The sequence below is a fragment of the Drosophila sechellia genome, chromosome 3L, assembly GCF_004382195.2.
Source record: "Drosophila sechellia strain sech25 chromosome 3L, ASM438219v1, whole genome shotgun sequence".
Classification (NCBI taxonomy): domain Eukaryota; kingdom Metazoa; phylum Arthropoda; class Insecta; order Diptera; family Drosophilidae; genus Drosophila; species Drosophila sechellia.
In genome coordinates, this window is record NC_045951.1 from 6402416 (window position 1) to 6428688 (window position 26273).

The 26273-nt window shown below is 41.1% G+C and overlaps 2 protein-coding genes across 10 annotated transcripts in view; both read left to right on the forward strand.

Moving 5' to 3' along the window:
* Positions 1–14058, forward strand: part of LOC6611030 (bifunctional heparan sulfate N-deacetylase/N-sulfotransferase) — a 53424-nt gene extending 39366 nt beyond the window's left edge. For both annotated transcript variants that reach the window (XM_032717874.1, XM_032717875.1), the window contains 3 exons: positions 8685–10569; positions 11481–11833; positions 12845–14058. In XM_032717874.1, the coding sequence (XP_032573765.1) occupies positions 8685–10569; positions 11481–11833; positions 12845–12947 (2341 nt within the window). In that variant the 3' untranslated portion in view covers positions 12948–14058. The remainder of the gene's footprint in view (positions 1–8684; positions 10570–11480; positions 11834–12844) is intronic.
* A 744-nt stretch (positions 14059–14802) lies between these two features.
* The window catches only part of LOC6611031 (calcium uniporter protein, mitochondrial), a 41519-nt gene continuing 30048 nt past the window's right edge, over positions 14803–26273 (forward strand). The window contains exons 1-2 of one of the 8 annotated variants that reach the window (XM_032719742.1): positions 14803–14940; positions 15833–16017. In XM_032719742.1, the coding sequence (XP_032575633.1) occupies positions 15904–16017 (114 nt within the window). In that variant the 5' untranslated portion in view covers positions 14803–14940; positions 15833–15903. The other 7 variants (XM_032719744.1, XM_032719741.1, XM_032719743.1 and 4 more) reach the window with 7 other exon arrangements.

Genomic DNA, 26273 nt, shown 5'->3' on the forward strand with positions numbered 1-26273 from the left:
ATATTATGTTGATTTTAGATCTTTGAATTAACGCTGCTACAAAGTTTAGTCTCAAATGAAATGGGTAAACCATTTCAAACAGTTTGGTGTGCTTTTTGCTCCCTGAGGGTATTTCGAATTCCCTAATTTCGCCGGCTACCTTTCAAAGAGTTATTCTTCCTTGGGTTATGCCTTTGTAATTCTCCTGTCGGCCGCCTTTTACTGGTGTTTGCTAGTGTGGGTGCTCGGATGTTCTGTGTGTAGGTGTGGGCTATTCTAGGCCCGCCCAATTGGTTAACCGCAATGACCGCAGGAAGCAGCCTCCTGCGAGTAACCGCAATTATTATACCAGCTGCACTTTGGCACCGGCAGGGCGTGGCAAACTTTTCAATACCATTTTTATGCAATTTTTTTTCTTCACACTCTCTTTTTAAAATGCACGACATACATGTTTGTGAATTGTGTAAATTGCTGTTATAGAGCGAAGGCAAGAAGAGTGCTTACTTTTTCATAGATGGGGATAGAGAAAGAAGCCCGAGGCAAATGGCTGTTCGCAGCCTCCAAAAGTCAAAGGGCAAGAATTTCAATTTGCCGCAGCTTTTGTTGATGTTGTTTGGGTGACTCCTTTGGCTTTTGTGTTGTATAATTAAATTTTGTCGTTATGGCTGTAGGAAAACTAGCTGCTCGGTGCTCGTGCTTTGCATTTCCCAAAGACTTGCGACTCGTACTCCTTCATCAGCAGACAAGTGCTTCAACTTTAATGAGATTTCAAGTACAAATAGCAACAGCAGCAATGCCATTCAGTCAGCCATAGAATCAGTCCCCTTCATTTCATTCCACTTGCCCCCCAAAAAGCCCCGACCAGTTGAGTAATGCCAGCCATTGTCTCCCGCGCTGTAACCAAATATGCAGGCGAATGACTCTCATGACCTAATCAACTTGGTCATATGAGCCCGGGAGTCGGGTGTTGGGTGCCGGGCGTGGAAGGATCTGGGTGGGTCCTTGATGCTGCCATTACTCCCGCTGCTTATCAATGACTTCATTAGTGTACTCTTCAGTGACTAGTCTGCTGCTTCCTTGGGGTTTCGGGTACTCCAAACTTTGCCCGTAGCCGAGGGAGACGGGCAACAAATTTCATTAACATTACCATCTCATTATTGCTGATGACTTTTGTGAGGGAGTTGAAGTGTGTGCATATCAGAGAACCGAAAGGAGATCGGATGAGTACACAGAAGCAAAATTACATAGTTAAATAGCTAGATGTGAAGCTGAGTATCCTAGATAATAACAGTTATAAATATTTTCAGTGTGAGTGATGTAAACTCTAAAAATCTCGAAAACTTTATACTTCATACTTGTGTATCCGTCCTAGCTCCAGAGAGATCTGTAACTTTAAGTTGCTCCAATTTTTTCCCCTGTGCATTGAAGGGCCAGGCGAAGAAGCAGTAGAGATGGATTGGTCCTAGCTTATAATGTAGTACATGTTTGTTGCAGTGCTGCCTGGAGCCGTGCATCCTACAACTCAACAGCAGAACGCACAACGCACAGGTTACAAATGCAGAAGGCGCAGGCAATCAAAGTTGTCGCTGGCGCCATGGCAGCCATTATTGAAATGCGTCCCAGGAATCGTGAGTGTGTGCGTGGGCGGGACGCAGGTGCATTCGACGGTCGTCTATCTTTGGCAAGGCAATCCTAGAACTCGCTTTTCCCCATTATCAATTATTTATGAACCGAAGCGACGCTGCTCATTGCTCCCAAGTTGCCACTCAATTAGTCATGAAAAATTCACTCTGTGACTTTCCAAGTGTCGCTCTTGACGTATGCGTAATGTTGCAAAGTAGCGTTTCCCCCAAAGCGAGTGTGGTTATATTTATTCAATATTTGCTACAAACTCCGCTGCATTTAAAGCAGGCGTATTTCCGGGATTTGACGTCTTACTAATGGACTTTGGCTATAACGCTTTTCGCTTTGTAATCGCTGCCGCTCTTTTAGCCGCTCCAATTAGCCTGGCCAATTGATTGATTGCCAACTTTTGGACGGTCTTTTCTTTTTTACCCTCCCCGAACAAATGGCCCACGTTGTACATACAAATTTCTGGCCAAAAGCCGCGCGCGCCAGCAAGTATGCAAAGTTTTGCAAAAGTTTTTACGCCCGGATTGCCGCCATTTGTAAGCTGGATAGCCTCCAAAAAAAGGAGGAATTTTTGGTTGAGTGTTAGGGGCAAGTTTCAGCCTCTAATGCGCCGTGAAATTCTAATGAAATTTTCCAAGGTAATTACCCGGCCCAAAAGACATCGCCTGAATGGTTCCTTGCTATGCCATCGTTTATTAAATTGCCATTTATAATGTGCGCAATAGGCGGCTCATGTATATGCGGGCGTAATAGCTACTTAACCTTATTTTCAATTTTTGATTTGGGAGTATGGTGGTGGTTAAGGGGAATCCAAGTCAGGCGGCTGACTCGGAAAGCCAAGTCAGCAGTCAGCACACGGAAGTCATCAGCAGCCTTGTTATCATTTGAACCAAAGACCCCCGAAAGCAACCATCCTGATGGGTGGCCAAGTGTGGGTGTGTGTGTGAATAATGTAGCATGCTTCTGTGGTGGCCCAGCCCCAAAAACTGCGCTCATCCTTTCGCTTATTCCGGGGCGCTGATTGCGCCACTGGGAGCCCCAACTTTTTAAAACGCGAAATGCCAAAAGGCGCATAACGACGAACGCCAGACCCAAAAACCCACTGCTCATCCCTTCCGCGACTGACGTCAATTCGCGCAGACACATGGCAAGCGCCATAAACAGCCACCACAATTGGAAGCTTGCCACGAGTAGAGCTGGTAGCTCTATGGAGAACTTGGCTAGAGGACTTGGCTCCCCTTTTGCCCGCTGTTCTCGATTTTGCCAGGCCAGGATCCTAGCTGCTCCTGCTGGCTTCTCCTGCGCTTGGCTCGTCATAATCACACCCTTTTCGCCAATGTTTACTTTAATAATGTCGCGGAAAATTTTTATTTTCAATTTTTCACAAGTCAATGGAGTTTAACCAGCCACCAGGCAGGCAGACTATCTGTTGTGCCACAGTGGGAATCAATGGGCTGTAAAATTATATAATTTCCTTGGCGATTGGCTTTTCTTTTAGAAAATGTGCGCTACTAGATTTATTCGAGATAAGTATGCAATTTTTGTGCGTATCTTTCTCTTATAAAAATCCTTAATAAATCCACATTTTCATTTTAAATTTAAAGCCACCATTGCAGCTTTAAATAACTCAGCCGCTTTGCTCAAGTTATCAAACTCAAATTTCACAACCCCTTTTAATAAATAGCTTGACAAGTCAAGTTTTGAAATTCCATTTCGTTTCTAATTACAAATTCCACAAATACATGTTGTATTTTTCAAATCCCACAAATTGAATTGACGAATAATAACGTTTGTGTGGGGTCGTTCGAGTGCTAAGAGCTCTTTTTAAGAATTGAAAATTCCATTTCGTTTGCAATTAAAAATTCCACAAATCTGAATTCAATTTATAAGAATCGTTCCATTAAGATTTCATGAAAATGCTTTCCACTGTTTAGGCCACGACAATGGCCATACAATATAGTCGCCCTGCACACATATGTACATACATACGTACATATAAGTTGCCATATGTGTATGGTCTTTATTTTTTATTTCGCCCTTGTGTTTGTGCAGAAAATAGAGGGAAAAATATATAAAAAAAAGAAGTATATTTTTGCTCTGGCGCTTGGCACGTGACGCGGCAGTTCGAGTTGTTGTTGTTGGATGCTGTGCACAGAGATTGTTCCCGCAACCTTTGACCCCCTGGAAGCCCGGAGTAACCCACGCTCATGTTTTGTGTGACAAGTTGGCTTTTTGCTGTTGTTGTCGCTTGTTGTTATGCTGCTTTGCTCCTCAAACCATTCTCAACTTTTTTTTTTCAACAAATTGGTTATTTTATTGAATTACTCAAGCAGCAGGAGGTAGCCCCCGACTTTTCCCCCAAGAACCGTCATCGTCGTCTGGCTTGCGTGATTATATTGGCCTAAACAGAAGGGGGTTTCCCCCTAACCCCCTCGCGACCCTCACAAGTCGCGACTTTAAGGACATTGCCTCTGCGTGTCTTCTGCTTTCTCTGTGAAATTTTTTCCTTTCTTTTTCATCGCTGTGTGTGTGACTTAAGTAGTTTCGCCGCGTATAATAAATTTTGTAGTTTAAACTCATTTATTGCCCTCGTCGAAAGGATGAAAGAATGGATTGCGCGCCGATTGGGCGTGGAGGGCCTAACGATTCTGGCGACTCCTCCCAACCGATGCCATATAGAGTAATGGCCATTTGTTGTATAATTTTCACATTGTTTAGTGTCCCGAGCTAGAAGTAACTTCCGCCACTCGCACACAGTTACCTCCTCTTGGGTATTTTTATTTATGATATATAGATTACTCAGCGAGTTGCTAAAGCAACGGGCAAAGTGCTTTTGCTTTTGCCCGGGGTAAATGCTTCCCATTTCAAGTAACTAGTGGAGGGGTGGGGGGTATTGGTTGGGGTTAATTACGCTTGAAAATTATAGGCCACGGGGAAAATGTCTTAATATGCGAGGAATTTAATTGGAAATTCGCGTGTGGGGTGGGGCGAACTTTAATCCTGCAGCGATTAAATCGAAAATCTGGTTGATTATTTAAATGAGAGCCACAACAATGTATAAACCTTTACATTATGGGTATTAAATTATTGCAAATATCATTTCAATTAAGTTGGTTTACATTTTATTTCGAGCTTACTGCTACTTATAAATTTAATTATTTGAATTCAATTTCAAAGGATTTATTCAATATGCATTTACTGTGCACATCAGCTTTAAGTTCTGTATTCACTTCAAGGCATGTAGTATACAATTTCCATTGTGAGCGAACTTAGAAGGTTACAGTTTTTCCCATTTCCGTGTCTGGCTGATGGAAATCAATCGCCTCCCACTCGCCTGCCGACTAATTGGCACACGTGTCTACCACAGCACATCTAATCAAGTAATCAGGTAGTCCATGGCCTCCACCGTGCTAATTGCATCATTACTCACAGCTAATAAGCTGAAACTTTGCCTCACGGGCCAACTTTTGCCATTGCCTACTTTTTGGGCCCTGACGGTCGAATGCCATGTGGTCGGCTCTTATGGCAGGGATCAATTCACCTGGCTGGCCACAGAAGCCAGCCGGCAAACCGCTTCAAACGGCCAAATAAATCCTACGGATTTTATTCGATTAAAGAAGGTGACTATCTATGTTGATCTTTGCCTTTGGTACATAGAAAGAAATCTACATTATCATTTAAGGCAAAATGAAATATATTAAAGCGTTCTTAAAATAGAATGTTATAATTAAAATTTATTTTGAAAGTCCCCTTCTCCGTAATGTTCACAATAAAATGCATTTAAATTTTGTATATTTATTCTTGTTTTCGCAAGGATTTCGTAGCCAGTGCCGGAATCTGTATTCGCTATTTGCCCTACAGCTTAATTTCCTGGCGCAAATATCAACAAGGCAAAGTGAGATGCGCCACCAAGATGAAACCGGCAGCCCCAAAGCGTTCTAATGAAATTAGAACACAGCTGCTGGACTGCGGCGGCATTCGGGGGCATACAGCGGAATGTGGCAGCTCCTCGAGCGGAGTCGACACAAGACCCTGTAAGCCAAAGTGGCAGTGGGAAGTCAACTAAAACTAAGCTCATTTAATGCGTTGCATAAGCGACAAGCGCGAGTTGGCCAACAAACACAGCCAAACACCCACACTCAGTGAGCCAGGCAGGCAGACACACATACACAGATAGACAGACAAACAAACAGGGAACACCTACGAACCGGAAACGGAGGCAAGAAGAAGAACAGGGTTAAAGGAAAAAACAAGTAATAGCGCGCACGCCGGCATTTGCACTTTTACGTTTATCCCGAGGATAATTTAACACCCCATACAAATGCAAACAAATGAGCGCAAGCCCTCTAACACCCAACTTACTCACTCACTCACACACACACACGCGCATATGCCTGGTGAAGGAAAAAACAACATTTATTTACTTGCAAGTAATACCCGGTAATGGGTTTTTAAAACAAATCCGCTGCGGGCCTGTAAATGAACTTCTCTCATTTTCCGTCTGGCAATTAAATTTCAAACATCAACATACACACAGCGACACATTCGCACCAAGGGAAAGTGTCATTATATAGTTAATTAAACAAACATTTTGTGCAGATAAAACGCTTTAATTAATGCTCTTACAGCACTCGAATAACCTAGCAGAAGTTCGCATTAAATCCACCCCGGCATCCCCGAAGCTCGCCAAACACCTGAAAAGTATGCAATGAAAATTCTTTTGGTGCCTCTGCGGCTCGTTTGTGCCATGTGCCATTTGATGTGGGTCGTTTTGGGCTGCTCGGTGGGTTTGCTGTTATCTTTGACAGTGGGTACATATTAGGGTTTAAAAATATGTAATTTGCCCGCTCTTGAATTAAAGGAATTTTAGAAGCACAGTTGGGCTTCTGAAACCAATTTGTCTAGTGTTTTTTACACAGAAAAACTTTATATGTTTATAGTAACAATATTTCATGATATTTTTACAAAATAATTTTAAAGGCCTTTTTAATGTTAGTTTGTTGGTTATTTTTATGCAGTTCTCCAGGTCATTACGACTTGGGTGACGATCCTCGCATTTAATTCACCTCTTTATATTCCCATTCTTTTATGCGAATTTCGTCCTCGAGCCGTTGAGCTGGGCGCACGATTTTTCAATATCCGGGCGAAACATAAATGACCACTTTGATGGGCTTGCTGCAGAATCCCACCCTTCACTCCAAAATGGAGACCCCATGCCGGGTGACACATGGTCTCGTGTTGACGCGCCATAAAATATGCAATGCATGCAGTGTGTCAGCGTTTTATCCGCCCGACAGCCACCGCCGCCCAAAAATATCCAGCTCGCCGCCCCACCTGATTTTATTTTCCAACTCCCATAACTCAGCGGGTCGCAGGAGGACCAGGCCAAAAGTCATTTCGTTTTTTGTCAGGCCCATCGCACAAAACTATCAATAATACGCCACGCTCACGAGCAAGGACTCCCCATTCCACAGGATACATACAGATCTGTATATATATACATATATATATATATATATATCTACAATATACAGGGCGCAGTTTCGGCTCAGTGGAGCATCACATTCAGTCATATATAAACTGTTTTGCCTTATGACTTTTATATGCAGCCGAACGGTTGCGGGGGCAGTTGCAAATATTTTTAATATGCTTCGGCGAATGTGTGGCGGGTTAAACAACAACAAAAAGTAAAGCAATAAAAATGCTTACAATGGCTGCTCCATTGCGTTTTTTACGTTCCGTTTCGGAGTTTACGTGTACTGGCCCCTTAAATGGTGGAAACACCGCTTGGCATATTGAATAAAGTGGACAACATTTTGCCGAAGGATCGGATCACTGGGTTTTTGGCTTTTGGGTCCGGGTTTGGGTTTTTGGCCTCGGTCACGAGCTTGGCTTGTTTAGCTTTAAAATCCACTAAATGGCCCGACTGGCTGCCTGGCCAACAGGATGTGGTAGATGGAGGATCCAGGATGCTGGTTGGCAGTGTATGCAGGATATACGCAAAACCAAAACCGACATTTGGTCCGTATATGCATATGCATTCGCCCAACGCCCAAAGTGAAATGCACAGAGACAGACATGAAATTCAATCAATTGGAAATTCCATATCAGTGAAAATATTTTAATATTTATGCAAAATATTTACGCACAGGCGAAGGGAACAATATGAGTAGTGGTAGTCGTAGTAGGGTAGATGGCAACGTTTAGCAGGTTTACTCAGCGAAAATAATAATATTGAAATTGATTTTATTCATAAGGACGTTGCATATTTATGCAACCGTGTTCAATGTAATTATGGCATTCGCTGTGTTTTTTCCAAGTGCTTTTCCTGGTTATGGAAACGGCAATGAATAACGAATGGCATACGTAAATACACATGTGCTATGCCTAACGAATGGAAATTAAGCAGTTAAAGCGTTCGCTGAGATTTATGCTATATTTGTTCGATTTCTTGGCAGAACCAACTAAGCTTATCTATTCTTCCAGCTAAAACAAACACGAGCTTATCGCATGCAACTCACGTTTGGGGTTTCGCAATTGCATTGCAATGTCACCCATTATATATGGCTTGTCATGGCCAACCGCTTTTGACATCCGGCTGTCAAATGCAGCTCTCGCTGCACTATTCCAATCCAAGGAGAATTTCGTTTGTCTCATTTGCTCACACCCTCAATGAATGTCACATTTGACAAGCACTTTCTTTCTATCTCTATCTGTGCCGGAACTCTTTCTAACGCCATCTTTGTTTGCCATGTTGTTTCTGGTTTGACAGTTATGGCACACAGATATTTTCCATTGTGATATGCCATTTGTTGCAAGACCATTGGGTTGCCATAGAAAAATATTTGAGTAATGTTTTTTTTTCTCAGTTTTAAATTGCTCGTTAGAAGAGTCTTTATTGAAAAAATGGGTTTAGGATTAAAAAAGCCGATGATCATTAAGATTGTTATTATAATGAATGTATTTTTAGCTGAAAATATTTGATAGTTATAAGCCTCTTATTCATATTGGTTTTCAATTTAATATGATCTTATTCACACATTCTTAAAAATCCTATTTCCTCTTATTTGCAGATATAAAATCGAAGTGGCGGGCAAGAGTTTACCAGTTCTCACCAATCTCGACAAAGGTCGTTATGGCGTGATTGTATTTGAGAACCTGGACAAATATCTCAATATGGACAAATGGAATCGAGAGCTGTTGGACAAATACTGCCGGGAGTACTCCGTGGGAATTGTGGGTTTCGTGAGTCCCAGTGAGGAGACTCTTGTTGGTGCGCAACTTCGGGACTTTCCGCTGTTTGTCAACACGAATCTGAGGTTGAGAGACGCCAGCTTGAATCCCTTGTCATCAGTGCTTCGATTAACGCGAGCTGGTGAAACAGCTTGGGGGGCTCTGCCCGGAGATGATTGGGCGGTTTTCCAGCATAATCACAGTACCTATGAGCCAGTGGAGTGGGCGCAGAGAAACACTCAAGAGTATCCAGCGGATAGTGTGGGCCAGGTGCAACTACCTCTAACTACTGTCCTTCAAGATCGCGGACAGTTGGATGGCATACAAAGAGTGCTCTTCGGCAGCAGTTTGCGCTTTTGGCTTCATCGTTTGGTCTTCCTGGATGCTCTGAGCTATCTAAGTCATGGTCAACTTAGTCTGAATCTGGAGCGTATGATTCTAGTCGATATAGATGATATATTCGTGGGCGAGAAGGGCACCAGACTGAGACCAGATGATGTGAGAGCCCTAATAGCCACCCAGAAGAATATAGCAGCCATGGTTCCAGGTTTCCGGTTCAATCTGGGATTCTCGGGAAAATACTATCATCATGGCACGAGGGAAGAGAATCTGGGTGATGATTTCCTGCTGCAGAACGTTCAAGAGTTCAACTGGTTCTCGCACATGTGGAAGCACCAGCAGCCCCATTTGTATGATAACCTAACCCTCCTGATGACAGAAATGCACTTAAACTACGCCTTTGCTGTGGATCACAACATACCCACGGATTCGGGTTACTCCATATCACCGCATCATTCAGGCGTTTATCCCGCCCATGAGTTACTATATATGGCTTGGAAAAAGGTGTGGAACGTGAAGGTTACGTCCACGGAAGAGTATCCTCATTTGAGGCCAGCTCGATTGAGAAGAGGATTCATTCATCGCAACATAATGGTGTTGCCCAGGCAAACATGTGGTCTATTCACCCACACCATGTACATCGATCGCTACCCGGGGGGTAGAGATAAACTAGATGAATCCATACAGGGTGGAGAACTCTTCCAGACCATTGTGTATAATCCCATCAACATCTTTATGACGCACATGTCCAACTATGGATCGGATCGTCTGGCTCTGTACACATTCCAATCGGTGATCAAGTTCCTGCAGTGCTGGACCAATCTGAAGTTGGCCTCAGCTCCGCCAGTTCAGCTGGCCGAGATGTATTTCCGGCTGCATCCGGAGGAGGTGGATCCCGTGTGGGGAAATCCCTGTGACGATGTGCGCCACAAGAAGATCTGGTCAAAGACCAAGAACTGCGATTCGCTGCCCAAGTTCCTGGTGATTGGACCGCAGAAAACGGGCACAACTGCATTGTACACTTTCCTATCCATGCACGGCAGTATTGCGAGTAACATCGCCAGTCCGGAAACCTTTGAGGAGGTTCAGTTTTTCAACGGAAACAACTACTATCGTGGTCTGGACTGGTACATGGACTTCTTCCCATCGGAATCGCTGCCCAACACGAGTTCCCCGATGCCCACACAGTTGGGATCGCCACGCTTCATGTTCGAGAAGAGTGCTACCTACTTCGATGGCGAGGCTGTGCCCAAACGAAGTCATGCCCTGCTTCCACATGCAAAAATAGTCACCATTCTGATATCACCTGCGAAGAGGGCCTACTCCTGGTACCAGCATCAACGTTCCCACGGCGATGTTATAGCCAACAACTATAGTTTCTATCAGGTAGGTCAATTTTACCAAGTAAAAATATGGATATATTATAAAATGCCGAATAATTATAGAGTACTTCAAAGTGCCAATCTAGGCAGCTTATTTCCCAGCAATTTGTATTTGTTGGTTTTTTTCTACATCCAATTTTCTGTAAGGATTTAATCCAACCCAATGGAAAACTATAATTAACTCGCTTCATTGCGTACTATGGAAATCAAATGGGGTGCCCCTTGATTGATATACATTCGATATGAAGTGAAGCGAATACAAATTCCACAAATTGCAATTTCTTATCTGGCACTGTGAGTGGGGTGAAAGGAAAAGAAACATTTAAGCAAACAGGAAAATTCATTTGGGTTCACCTCAAAAGAAAATCGAGAAAAACAAAATAAATGTACGAAAATTCGGTTTTAATTCGAAACAACTTGTGGGACTTGCTCTGCTGCTCCATTGTGGCAATAAGGGGCCTCCACACATCCTGTAGCTTCTTTCGTTGATTCTTTGGCACATTTCATTTGAATTCCATGCTGGAAAATTTCTATTTGCACCCGAGTTTGTCCCACAACTAACACATGTCCGAATGCCTCAGATTGCTCCACCAGCTTGCTCTGACATGTGTCCAGGTCCGTGTCAAGGCACTCAGAACTCGTTCCTTTAATAGCATTTCTGCACTGTGAGGAAAGGGGTAAAAATCCACAGTAAAAGAAAGTGCAAAATATTCTAGAAATCTTATTATTTCATAAGTATCTTAAGGGTTTTCAAAGCTGCCTTCTTGTTTTATGTCCTTAAATACTACTGCAATATGCAAGTTCGGAAACTGCGCCAATTTCTCAACATGCATATGAGCAATTGGGTGTTCATGCTTAGAAAGAACACTGATTTCACACCATTCCGCTTCTTTTCTCCCCCAACCACTTGAACAGGTCATAACGGCAAGTGACTCCGCACCGAGGGCACTGAAGGATCTGCGGAACCGGTGCCTAAATCCCGGCAAGTACGCCCAGCACTTGGAGCACTGGCTGGCCTACTATCCCGCCCAGCAGCTGCACATCATCGATGGCGAACAGTTGCGCCTGAATCCCATCGATGTGATGAACGAGCTGCAGCGCTTCCTCAAAATCCAGCCGCTGCTCGATTATTCAAATCACCTGCGATACGATGTGAAGAAGGGCTTCTACTGCCAGGCCGTCAGCGAGAAGCGCAATAAATGCCTCGGAAAGTCCAAGGGACGCCAGTATCCGGCGATGGATGAGCGCAGTGCCAAGCTGTTGCAGCGGTGAGTAAAATGGAATGTTGCCTCCATACCCTCAAAAAAAAAAACAAAAAAAATAGGGGGGGCAAAGGGACCTGAGAAAAGCCGGGAAAGGTGGGAAAATCATGAAAAGTTCGAGCCATCAGTCGTGTGGGCGGCGTTTTCGGTGTGAGTGATTTGGGACGACAGACAGGACGACGAAGGAGCCGCACACATCCCTTGCTGCTTTGAGTGAAGGATTAATGAACATATGTGGCCATGGGTTGTGGGGACAAAACTCCTCGCTTTTTCTTCGTGCGAAGGGTATGTGTAGGTGTATGTGTATGTGTATGTGAATGTGTGTGGCACTTTGCGGCCGCTAAAAGTGCACTTTGCTGTACTGCGATTTCGTCGGTATGCCAGCTGTTGTCAGTTGACAAGGAAAACGATTTGCCGCTCCGCATTTTTCTAGGCCAACAAACACACGGAAAGTACACAAACGGAAATGGAGATCGACAGATGGACTACTTTGTGAGGCATTCAACTGGAGTAAATGGGAAATATATCAGGGGAGTTGGAGTTGGCCAAATAAAAGTGCCTGTAAGCTGGGGAAATTTGTTTCCTGACGAGATTTCATGATGATGGTGGAGAAAAACGATTACGTTCGTGGATGTGGGTATAAAATGGTTTAGTTCAGGGGCAGTGGAAAGGTTGCTTTTTACTTAAATTGTTATAATATTCTATTGGTTGCCAGATGTTTTGAGCTTAGTTCCTCAGATTGGTCCGAATTCCCGCAGACAAATCTGCTGTCAGCTCTAAGCAATCCAAGTGGTTCATAAAAACATCAAGAGCTGGGGGTAGACTGAAGTAAAATATTCAAAAACTTAGCCAGCAAAGAGGTGCTGCAAAAGATAAGCCCGCGCCGATCTGCATATTTGTTCTGTCTTTGAGGCGGGAAACCAGCGATTTGAAATTCTAATTTTGCGCCACCACTTTGGCTGCGTTCTTCCTGAAATTCTGATGGAATATTTCTATGTTTTCTTTTCTCGCTTGCAGATACTATCTCAATCACAACACGGCGCTGGTGAAGCTGCTCAAAAAGCTGGGCTCGCGGCCAATACCGCAATGGCTCAAAGACGACCTGTCCACGGGAACGTGATAGCAGCTGTTTGGTGGAGGTGGAGGAGCAGGAGGTAGTGTCGGCTCCATAGGAGGCACTAAGTATCGCAAATTGCGGGCAAAACTCAGGAAACAGTTGCATTGGCTGCATGTGGCAGCCGAAAATGCGGAGAGCGCTCAGCGACGACGGCGTCACAACTGACAGGATGAAAATTTGACGGAATTGCGATGGAAAATCTATCACACTCGTTTCCAGTTTTCACTTTTGGCAAGCTTCTGCAAATAGAAATTTAAAGTTAAGTTCTAAAGTTATTCTAAAGCAATTCTAAGTTAAAAAGTAATGTTTTAAGTTGTTAGTTTTCTTATTTAAGGCAACTCTGTTTTCTATTTCCAATCAAAGATGCATTTTTTTTTTTGTATTGAGGCATCAATTTTATATTCTCAGTGTAGCTTTTGCAGACTCTTGTCAAAAGTAAAAAAAACAGAAAAGGGCCGGCTTACAAACAGCTTAAAAAAAGCAGCAACCGTAGAAAAAAGATAAATTAAGATGAAAAAATAACATAATTAGTCGCTTTTAACATGCATAAATCTTTTTTGTTTGTTGCTATTGCAGCTAATTAATGTCACTGCAGTTGTCAGCTAAAGTTGTACAGTGTATGAGTGCGTATCTGTGTGAATTTATCTGCGGACATTGTGTAAATAGGCATGAGTGTGTGTGTGTGTGTGCTTGCGCATTATAAATTATCATAAATAATATCATGAGGCATCATGAATAAATGCATAAATGCGCTTTGTTAGTTGTTTAATGTTTATTAGTTGGCAATGGCGAATTAAGCGCCTAATTGAGTTTACGCATAATCCAGCACTTTCGTTATTACTATTACCTCAGACACCGATTCAGCTCTCCGCATCCTAAAGACTCGATCAAATAACTTTTGACAACTCCAAAATACATAACTATGTACTACTATTGACACGGCAGCCACAGAAACATCTGTGTACCTTAAGCATTTCAAATCCATGCCACAACTGTGACTTTGTTCCAGCAGTTAACGAGTGCTAGTACGTTAAGCATAAGGCTGCCTCTATCCCCTAAGTGTAGTATAGATGTTTTTAGCCTAAGCATAGTGAGTAGACTTAAAATGCGCTTGTCACAGGCCTCGATGTAAAAGTGTAAAACTCTAGTTGTATTTTTAACGCAGCACTAAGCAAAGCTCTATTGTATAGTTGGATATATGCGTAAATGTATGAGGACTAGTTCAAGTTTAGATTGGTAATGCGACAATAATAAAAGCGAAATTATTGCAAGTGTAAAATAAATTTGATTTGTTCATTGGCACGTTTCAGCGGGAAATTTGAAAAGTAGGTTTAATTTTGTACTAAACTAACTTTTTCAATCACAAATCGGTTTAAAAGTCGAGACAAGAACCTAAACAATGTACTAAAACCAAGTAAGCATGACCAGCTAAGACACTCACCATAACCGAGGGCACCATCCATATTCATCGAGTTCAGGAACCAAAATGAATGAGTATTCGCTAAGAGCGAGAGATAAGAAATGGTGTCTTATCGAATAAGCGTTTGTGGAAATCGAAATGGCAACTTCTGCATTTGATCCGAAAATACGTTATTTTCAAAAAGCTACGCATTCCATCGCCTATTATAATTATAAGTAAGAGTACTGAAAATTCATCTGATGGACAAACACAATTACAAACAACAATTTAAAAAGACACTCTTTGCGTACAAACACATTTAATATTTTAAATATGTATTTTGGCGCCACCTACATTAGTGAAAACAGTGATATCACAGCAGGGTAATCGATAGGTGCTGGGTGCGCACCGATAGTATCGATTAGCCATAGCTTTTCGTTCGCAGCTTCGGTTAGTTCATTTCTGTAGTTCGTTCGTGTCGGTTGTGGGTGTTGATGTTTCTAATTTTATTGACAACTTTGAATATTAACATTCAAATACGCACAATTTCGGTGTATATTTTCGACTAAATAAATTTATTTATATAAGAAAACAACGGTATTTATGGTTGGCGCGTCGGATTCAAATCGAAACCGCAAGCTACAAGCTTAAATATCAACTAGATAAGCTATAGAACGATAAAAGTAGCACGTGCTAACAGATACTCGGCCACAAGCGGCAGTTGCAAAAAGAGTTAATTATTAATAATAATATCGCGTGTTCCCACAGCCGGCTTTAAATAAAAAGTCGTGGGCGAAGAGAGTGCAAAGAGAGCGAAAGAGAGAGTGCCGTGCAGAGAAAGGTCCACTAAAACGGCGCGTTCTTAATAATTAAATTCCCAGAATATATATCTTTCCACATATGTATATATAATTCTATTCCGAGTGCTAATCGCTGGGTTTTTTGCCCTATGTGCCGCGCATGAAAAGTTAAAGAAGATTCGCTTGGTAAAACCGGTAAATCTCTTCGCCCCCTTCTCTCAGAAAATTCTCCGGTTCTCCTTTTTGGCGCCCGTTCTTGGTTGTTTTTGTTGTTGCTTACGGCTTGTTGCATTTTCCCTGTCACAACTTATAGACTTTGTTTAAATAGTCAAAATTTAACGTAATCATATGAAAATGTTAGGTGAAAGTGATATTCGTATTGGCCGATTTTGTTTATTTATCGCGCGAGCTATCTATTCGAGCCTATCGGAAGATTCTAACGGTGCCTTTGAAATCCACGACGATGAAAGAGGCTTCGCTGAAGTTTCCGGTTCGAATAAATAATACCCGTTTCGCACATTGTCGTTTAAAATTGGATTTTGGCTGAAAGGTAGTGCCAAGCCTCTTAGTGTACTTGTATTTCTTATTTATTATCTAACCCAAACAACAAGTTGGGCGCCGAATTGCAACATTACTCATTATTTACCCCCCCATAACCGGTGTTATCGTGATTTACAATAAAAATAAAGAGGAGTAATCAGTCCTGTGGTGTAGTGTTCAATCCAGCCGTACAACCAGTTCCAGTTAAGCGAGCCGCATCATGTCCAGAAATAGGGCTGCCATGGTCAGCGCCTTTCGGCTCTTCCTGCGACCAGCGACCACCACCCATAGAAGTCTCGCCCTGCGTTTGGCCCCCGGCACCACCTTCGCCCTGGTGAGTGCTACATACAAAGTACCTACGCACATATATAGTTCAGTAAAACTATCTGGTGAAGTCGCGCTCCGGGGGAGCAGCTGTTTGCCAGCGTATCGGATCTATAAAAATACACGCACTTGCTTCTCGAATGTGAATAAGCGCATGCTAACAGCAAGGGGTAGCATTATAGTATTAAGAAATTAGCCATTCCAATATAGGTTTATCACAACTTTCTGAAAAGTTATGTAGGTCAGTTTTTAAAGCTTTCTATCACTTTACAAATACCAGCCAAAGTTTATGTCTTATTTAAAATATAGATTTATTTTAGAAACTTCCATTTTATAAAAAAATACATATTTTAGATAAAGTTGGTATAGACGAATAGTATTCTCAAAGTTTTAGAACTGCTATTCTCTTGGGCACCACTGTCTGCACACAAATGTAGCTCTTCACAGTCATACTTATATAGAAATGTCTTGTCCTCTGCTGCTGTGCTGGGCATATTTTCTGTTTCGAATTTTTAAAATTTATGCAAAGAACCAGTCCGAAAATACAAAATAAGCTTACATACACACATATATACACCATATCCACATGTCATATGTACATATGATTCTCATTCTGTTTCTCTTTCGTTCACTTTCCCCCCTTTTCTTTTGCTAACTTTATTTGGAGTTGTGCTCTCTCTCCCCGGCATTTTTCTCTCTCCATTTCGACTTGTTGTTGTTTTTGCACCTGCGCGAAAAGGCCAAGGCAATAACAACAAAACAGCTGTCAGAAATGTTTATCATCACATGACATGTAGTTGTGGGCGGGTTGGTGAAGAGGGAGGGGCGCTGATAGATGAGCGATTGAGGTAATTTTTTTTTTCGGAGAGAGAAGTTTGGAACAATTACCACCCGCTATGGCATCCCAATGCCCGCAAAACTGTAGGTCATTGATTTAATTATTGTGGGTGAGTCATATTTTTTGATGCTGCCACTGATTTTTGTTGCCTAACAATTATAAACGCTAATGCTTATCAGTTTACATTTCAAGCTAAAGTAGGTGAGTCAGCGAAAGCATCTGAAATAATCCGAGCACAGTGAAACTATTTGATAAGCCGACAAAGTGTCAAATTTAGTAGTAAATCTAAATCATAATTTAAACTTTTATAAGTGTAAATTGAATGAAATTTAAGATGCTTACATTTTAAAAAGTTCTTTACCATATATATTCCCCTGATTGGAGCTTCACTGTACCAAAAAGGCTCATTCAACCGGCTTGTATTGTGTGCTAGTATAGTATTTCTTTTATGACAAACTCGATTTGCATACGAAATGATTAAATACGCCGTTATTTACTCAGCGCAAACGAGCGGCTTTGAATTTTTTTGTTTGTGAAGAGAGCGGGACAAACAAAAGCGAGTGTTGATGACATTGGGCGAAAAGGGCGCGAGATACTTTGTACCTAGATTATTTTCTTTTAGCAGGTTATTTGCTCGACTTTTTGTGCCCACAAGTGTCTATCTCAATTTGCATTCTGTTTTTCGAGCTTTTCCCAGCTGATTAAAGCAAATAGAAGCGATGACAAAAACGACATCATTGATTGTCAAGCTCAAGAGTTTGGCAAAATTCTTGACCCGGATTTCCGGTTTTGGCATCTTAACCTGTCATAGTGTCTCCACATCACGCTCCACTTAGTTTACTTGAAATCTCTGGGCGTACGCGAAAAAATAAATAAAATCCAGAGGATTTGTAGAATTTTTGGGGGAACTCCCGTGCAGTTTTTTCTATGTTTTCGTAGGGCACAAAAACTTTTATTGGCGCCATTTGGTCTGCCCCACAATACACACGCACACACGGGCAGGCACACGGACTCACAGACACAGAACGTGTGCTCTTACATCTTCCCATCCTTTTCTTCCCCTCCTACAGCTGTCTCTTTCCGACAATTTCACTACAATGGGATTTTTGGCTTGCCCTCGAATTTCGGCTTTTTTGCATTGTGTGTTGCCATTTGTTTTGCTATCGTCCTGTTTCCTGGGGCGTGGCACACACACAAATATATATGTGTGTGTGTGTTCGTGTATATGTGAAACACTGGTAGCTGGAATTCTAGTAAACCCCTCTATTGTTTCTGAAATATGGCGAAAATATAATACTAACCAATTATACAATTATATTTCCCACTCGAAAGTTTTTCCACAAATTGTTTCAGCATAAAGTTTTTCATGAAAAGAAAGTTTTGGATGAAAAATTAATGGGATAGTTAAAAAATAAATTATTTGAAGACCGTTTAAAATTAGTTGAGTGCTTATTCATAAAATGCTGATTGTTAATACAATTATGATTTTATTACTCTCATCACCTTATCAGACCCTATTGTTCTAACCACAACTGTACGTTACTGGGAATTTTCTGCGCCGGTAAACAATTATTTTCCGACAGATGCAACGCTTGCGATGGGCGATCAATTGATATTTGATTAAATACACGAGTGCCATGATTCAGGCTTTGGACCCGGCTTTATTTGTGCATCTGTGTGTGTGTGCAAACACAGACATACAGACATACATAAATAAAGCCCGATGGTGGGGCAAACAAAAACAAGGCGGTACTTATGCAAATGGAATTCATCATATCCAAAGCAAACCTCCGCTGGTTGCACATAATGCAGCCAGAGGTCAGCAGCTTAAAGCCAGGGCTTATAGTCGTCGTTTTGGGTATATGGTGACTTTTACGAAGTCTGCCCATTAAATCAGGCTTAGTAAGTGATACTTAAAATGCACTTTGCAACAGTGAAAATTTTTTCTACTTTTTTTGGCGCACAGTTTTCATGATTTATATGGTTGTTTTAAGGCTCAAAATACATTCAACTGAAATCAGTTTCTACTTTTCCATTTGAAGTAAACAACCTTGATTGCAATTCATATCACGTTTGCCAAATCGGATTAAAACTAACTTAATTAAAGTTTTATCACAAATTCAGTTCAAGTTGAATGCCACATTTTAAAGATTACCCAAAGTATTATCTTACTCGGCTTTCCCATACATTCTACCGCGCTTCTCATACATTCTAGCTGAAGAGTACTTCTGTTCTTAAGATTTTTAATCATTTTAAGACCTGCTCAACCCTAATCGCAAGTTTTACCGGCTTATTTCCAGCAAAGTCAAAGTTCCGCCAAGTTTTTTTTGCCGGCTGTCAGGGCCCAGAAAAGCACTTAACTTATCAGCACTCATTTCCCGCCTTACGCTAATCTCCTTCTTAAATACTATCAACTATTGTTTGATCAGCAAGTTTTTGTGGCTCTTACCTTAAAGTCACCAAAAAGCATTCGACTTAACCCGTACACAAGCAACCAAGCCGCAGAAAATCCGCATATTATAGGAACGGCATTGGTATAACACCCACTCCGTTCCCCATATTATCCTTCCCCACAGGGCTTTTCCTTGCAAACTTGTGCACGTTTTCGCACATTTATCAGCGCTGCAAAATCTTTGCTTAGCTATCAGGGAAAAACGAAAAGCAAATTTTCCCCACCAGACGTTGCAAAAATATTTGCATACATATATATGCAGTAAGTGCACTCTAAATTAGAATAGTCGTGGAAGTCGTCCCTTCCGGATTATACGCGTAATTAATGCTATCGTAAACGACGGAGGCAGTATGTCACAAATTAGAAAGACCTCATTAGGGCGGATGCTGTCGCTTCATCAGCAGAACTTAAAGTTATGCCTTCCAAATTGCCATCATAACTTGGCCATAATGTTGTGTAGCCGACAAATAGCTAACAGAGTGAATATCTTTTCCTTACAATAAACGTGCACTTAAAAAATTTTTAAGGAACCCATAAATAAAGTTTGAATAAATTAACTCTTACAAAATTTTAACGTAATAAACATTTTTTATGGTAATGAAGAGAATGTAAAATGGAAATTTTAGTAATATATTTTTATTGCGGTCGCTTAAACTTTTTCTACAGATTTAATAATAAATAAAAATTATGTGGGATAAAAAATTTTAAAAACCGAAATCAGTAATCTAAGCAAAGCGTAGGGCTTTCATTCCATAATTGAATTAGTTAAAAATAGTTCCTAATATATTATATTGTATAAATGGTTCCTACATATGGTTTATAAGTGTATTCATGTTGATGTTTGTCTTTTCCAATCTCCATAGTAATATAACTTCTGGCCACTTAGCCTTTGCGTGATGTGGCCATTGCTCCTGCACTTGACTTCTGCTGTCGACAAGGGCGGCGTCTCCATTTCCCTACCCCACATATAAATCCCCACATGAACCCCACATATAGGCCCCCCATTAAAACCCCCTATTCCGTTTGGCCCCCCAACTTGTCGGCTTGAATGTTCGCTTTGATGTTTATCTAATGACTCTGCACCGAGTTGGGCTGCACGAGTATCTGATAGATACAAGTGGCCAAAAGCCTCTGTGTATCTTTCCCCATTGGCCGAGCCCTTGTAATCCAATCTGCGAAACTATTTACAGTTTAAGTTAAACTGTAAGCGCCAGTGAAGAATCCAGTTCACATTCACCTCGATGTACGTTATCAATTTGTGGCATTTCGGTGATAGTACTTATCAGCACTCGCTGTGTACATAAAAGTGCTCAATTTAAAATACATACTTCACTTGGCGAGGCCACGCGACCATAAATCTGTTTAAATAAATTATTTGCTCAATTCATAAAATCAACCCAATTCAATTTAAACCATTCAGGGGGAGATCCCCCATGGCGATTGACCTGCGCCATAAAATATTTTAATGTTGTCAGCATAATTCTGTGAAGCGCCACTCTTGTGTACACTTTTTTCTTGTGGTGCATTGATTTAAATTCAGTATATTGACTACCAAGCGCGTTGGCCAAACAGCGCCAAGTGGCTGCTAATTTATTTAGTAAATATTTGTGGCTTTGGCCACTTGCAGAACTCTATCGCTGTCCCAATCTCTGAATAAATTCTAGCCAATTTAAAGCCCAAACAAAGAGGGGAATAGGCAGCCCACTCGGAGTGAACCGCATAAAAGGTTCGTTATTAATTCAGGCCACATCGCAGGCTTCTTTGGGTGTGTTTTGGTCCCAGGTTCCCAGGTTTCCGAGTTCCTCGACTGGAGGAGGACTCCAGTGTCAGCTGCTGTTGTTGTCGTCGTCGCTTCCCTCGGTTTTGAAGGCGAAAATTCTCCTATTATATGCAAATTTTCGTTGCGAGCTAGACTCAAAAATGAGCTACATAAATTTACTTTGCTTTTCCTACTCTCGGTAAGGGCTTCCATAATATCCACTTAAGTTTGTCATACGGTTGGAAAGTAGCGATTCAACCAAACAAACAACAAATACGAGCATTAAATTATGTTAATATGGTGCTTTTGTTTTAAATGTATTCTTTCTAGGTTCATTAAAAACAATTGGTAATGCATATTAAAATCCCCAGCTTTAAAGTAACAATTAAAAGCATAATGTAGCCTGTTCTCTAAAAAGGACATTGAATACTTCCAGCAGAGTCATAATACTCGTTTTTGTTGTCACCATTCTAGTTTATTTTAGCCATAAAAAAGGGACTGCATAATGTTGTTTTCATGCGGTTTTTCCTAAATGGAGCACTCAACATGCGGCTGGGTTTTTGTTGCCGCTTTTTTCTCGCCTACTAATTACAATGGGATGTGGCCTCGGGTCCTTTCTGATAAGCATTGGGGCGTGGCCCGCAGCCTGCCACTTTTTCACTGAGTCCTATTTTATCGTCTCTTCTGAGTGTTAATTGTATTAAAATTAAAATGAAAATTACTTGAGCAAGGTCGTGTCCTGAAAATTGCTCATGCACATGGCCAAGATATTTTCAAAGAAAGCACACACAGCCTTTGGGAGAAAAGTGTAAGAGTCCTTTGAAGGCACATAGTTTTTTGGAGCAACTCTCGCAAACGTTGGCAGCTGAATATTTTCTGCAAAAAAGGGAAATTCGTATGCAAGAAAGTAACATTTTCCTCAGAGGAACACGTTTACTCTGTGTACTTTTGTTGGGCAACTCAAAGTGTAGTGAAGCCTAAGAGGGCTAAGATGGAAGCCGTAGTCACTAATTAAAGCCGAGCAGCTCCTACATTCTTCTACATTGGCCTGCGGCTAAATGAGCCATTATTTTGAGTGAGTAATGCAATTACTGAGTTGGTTTTTATGTGTGCCCTGGCCCCCGACGGATCCTGATTCCAGGATATGGGTATGTACTTAAACCCACAAGTTTATGGTTTCCGGTTTCGTTTCTTTGAGCTCTGAATTGACTTTTTGTGCTTCAATTTGTTGCAGCCTTTTTTTCCACAGTTCTTGCCACTTTGGGTCCATGTACATCGCTCTATCGTGTGCATTATTTACTGATGGCAGTCTGTTACCTGGGGGCAGCCCACAGACTCTATGAATATGGAATATCTGTAATTGAAATGCGCTTGGCCAATTGGGGGTTGAATAAGGGTGAAACACGGCGACCAGGGTGTAAATGTGTGACTGTGCAATACTTGTGGGTTTTTCGCACACCACCACCTTCTTAACTTTTCCAATTACAATTAAAGCTTAATTAACTCGAATTTTATTTAGCCTTTGCATTATTAATTAGCCGGCGGCGAGTGACATGCATGTCTTTCTCTACTTACAACATTTACCTAATTCCCTTGTAATTGAATCCTATAAATGAAATGCAATTCATTTATTTTCTTCCTGCGAATTTCCATTAACAAAATTGGCTGAATAAACAAACAGACCGTGGGGCAAACTGACGTATACGCAACTAAAATGAATTTTACTAGAAGGCCACAGCAATTCCCAAAGCTTGCGTTTAAACTGAAGTAAAACGCTTACAAATGAGCACATAAAACTCACTTTTGGCCAACTCTTAAGGGAGAGGATGGGTAAACTTCAGATGGAACGGCCTACATAAGCAGGCAATCGAGAAATGTTTTGGCAAATGCGAAAACTTTGCCTCTGATACACACAATTCGTGTAAATCTATTCACTGTGTGCGTCTGTGAAAAACAAAAACCGACAACATATTTGCCCGCCTGCTGTGAACCGAACATGTGTCTAATTTATTAGCTTTCTCTCCGCCTGCGTCTCCATTTAATATATTTATAGAAATATATTATATCGACGTGGCTTGAAATCTCGTCGAGATGTTACCGGGATCTTTCCTTAAGCCTTATTCTCTTCTCGCCTCCATATTTCGATGTCGTTGCACTAATCTCATTTTCTCGGTGATTTGCTCACTCATATAATATTTTTATGATTCATTGCCAGCAGCCTCGATTCCAATATAACAAATTGATTTGCTTTTATGAGCTATAAAATTATATCTGTGCGCGAAACTTCAATTGCATTTCCACCGGTCGGTCAGACAAATTGCTTTGATGGGGATTCATTATTCCATTTGGCCCACAACTTAACGAGAGACAATCAGACATTCAGAGACAATCAAACGTATAAAGAACAATATGCCCGGCGCCGTGTTATTCTTGGCTAGAAGCCCAGGAATGTGGCACTCGACACGCGACTTTGTTGGCCAAGAACAAAGGGCTAAAAAGGCGAGTGGTTGTCTAGGGCTCCTCCTGTCTTGGAAGTTTTCAGCTAGCATGACTTCCTCAACCGGGAAGTTTCCATGCAGAATTCCTTGTGACGGGGTTCTTAAATTTTAATTTCAATCAATTTTAAAATTCGCTGAGAAGTTTTGCAAAGTTCTTTATACTTTAAAATGAACGCCACATTTTCTAAAATATTAAAAGACCAACTTAGAAAGCAATGATAATTTTGCGAAGATTTAGATGGTTATGTTATTTTCAATTATATCTGCAAGACTTTTAAAGCTTTTTATTAAATAGTCGCTTGTTACTGAAATACAAATTTAATTTCCATTAACTTAAAGCTTCGTTTTAAGGGGCTTAGCTTGCTTTAAAATATGAATATAGTAATGTGGAAAATTCAAGAGATGGCCCCTAAAAGTTGAGAGAAATGAAATTGCTATTCAAATTACACGAACCACTGTAATTTTATTTTTTCTCTAACGTTTGCAGACTTTTGTTTGACTTTTTTTGTTGTGTTTCGCAGACGGAAAAGATTTGAGGAACCCAGAGACATCCACTCGGCTCGCTTTGTTTATTGTTATGACCCAGGGCCTCCACTTATTTGCCTCTTTCAGAGAGCCTTTTTGTCCTGTCTCCTTGTTTATCCTGGCGTGTCCTGTGTGCTGACTTGTTTTTCTTTCGACTTAGACCAGGACATCGCCGCACGTGGTCACATTGTCGGGCTCATTAAGAGACAATTGCTGCAACATGTCGCAGACTGAGGCCAAGGATGTTGATGTTTACGTACGAGTATCCAACAATTTTTTAAAGCTGCCCCACAAGGCAAATTAACTTGAAATGATTTGCCTCCAGTTGCGGTCACAAGTTTCTGGTTATCATTTTTCCGGGAAAAACAGCAGGTGTAATTTATGAAATTACATTTTCATTTTCATCCCGGAGAAAAGCTGAACTAAGCCGAGCTGCGATTTCAATTTATTTGGATGATCGTAAAAACTTTTTGCCACCAGTAAAAGAAAAGTGGCATACCATCCGGCTGGAGCTTGGATTTCTCTGGCTGTCGGAGCTTGTTAAATTTATGTGCCGCCTAATGTTTAATTTGGTTCGGTGCAAACGCCTGTGGGGCAACTTTTTAACATTTGATGCTGGCTGACAGCTCATCGAGGGTCATAACTTTAACTTTTGCCCCCGGTTGCGCCATTGCCCCAGCATCCAGACGTCCTGTGGGGGTATAAAACTCTGACCAACTGTCAGAGATGTACCATTGTCAGTTGGCCAAGCAAAAGTCCATCAATAATGCGCGCCAACAAATCACCAAAGTTTCTGCGGAAAAACAGCTAAAAAAATTTGATCTAGGGACTGCATGGGCGTGTTTTGATAATTTATTGGCCAATTAAAATTCAATTACTCGTGGGAAACATTTGATTTTGCAACATTTTTCTCTACGCATTCGAGAGGGCCTGAATTATTGAAGCCCCTGATTGGAGTGGAGCGTGAAATCCAATCAGTAAAAGTTAAAATCGGCGCACAACACGTGCATACCACATGAGAAAATCCGCAATTCCCAACTCGGGTCTAAAAGTTATGCATAAATGTTTCTGCTCCTATGCAAACACACACACACACTCTTTGACAGCTGCACCTAAAATTATGCAATGTTATTTTATATTTTCAAGCAGCAGCTTAAAGTGCGAGGGTTGAAACTGAATTACTGGAGAAAATTCAACAACTCTACCCTTTTTTTATAATAGTTCAGAAACTAATATATTTATTAGTATGATATTTTAGTTTTCCTATTGAAGGTCTAAAGCTCGCAGTTTTTCAACTTTTAAATCCACCCAAACACCTGACTTGCTTAGTTGGTAAAATGACACGGTAAACGGTTTCGGTTTCGATTTCCATTGCCCATTTGTGTCCTCCCTGGAGTGTTTGAATGTGTTGGTGCGTGTGTGATTACTCATACGCAATGTTGCCGGCAGAAGGAAGAAGTACGAAAAAGTTGTAAAAGAAAAGTGCCAGACGAATACCATGTTGTGGGTTAAAGCCACACAAACTCACGCACATCCGTGCGGTCCTTACAATAACTGTATTTACGCATCCCATATTCCGTTGCCCCATTTCCTTTTCCGGTTTTTTTTTTGTTTTGAGTGCCAGTTCGTTGTTGTTTTCGTCGTTCGTTATGGGGAGCACGTGATTTCACTTGGGAGCATTTTAACTTAATTAGGTTCGGCTGGAGCATGCAAGGAATGCCAGTTCTAAAATGTAAAGGACGTGTAGCTACTGAATATATAAAGGAATTTTCAAAGTAAACCAGGGTGAACTCTAGAGCTGACAAATTCTTCTATGCTGAACTATGAATAATAGTTTGATTTTTATTAAAGGAATAATTTTAATTACATTTTTATTTCATAGCGTTACCGTGCTAACTTTATTACTCATACGCACTGTGTTCCCAATTAAATTTAAAATAAACGTAAGCTTACCCTTAGGTATATTTGCTTAGAAATCGCAAAGGCTTAGTAATAAAATCCTTTTTCTTTTAAATTTGAGTATGCTTCTAATTTACCAATTAAATTTAAAATAGACGAAGGCTTACCCTTAAGAATATTTCCTTAGTCTCTCAAGAGACTCGTAGTAATATCCTTATACTTTTGGAATGGAGTAGGCTAAAAATGTATATCTATATTCCAGCACATTTTTCGAGTAGCAAGATGTAAGGCCAAT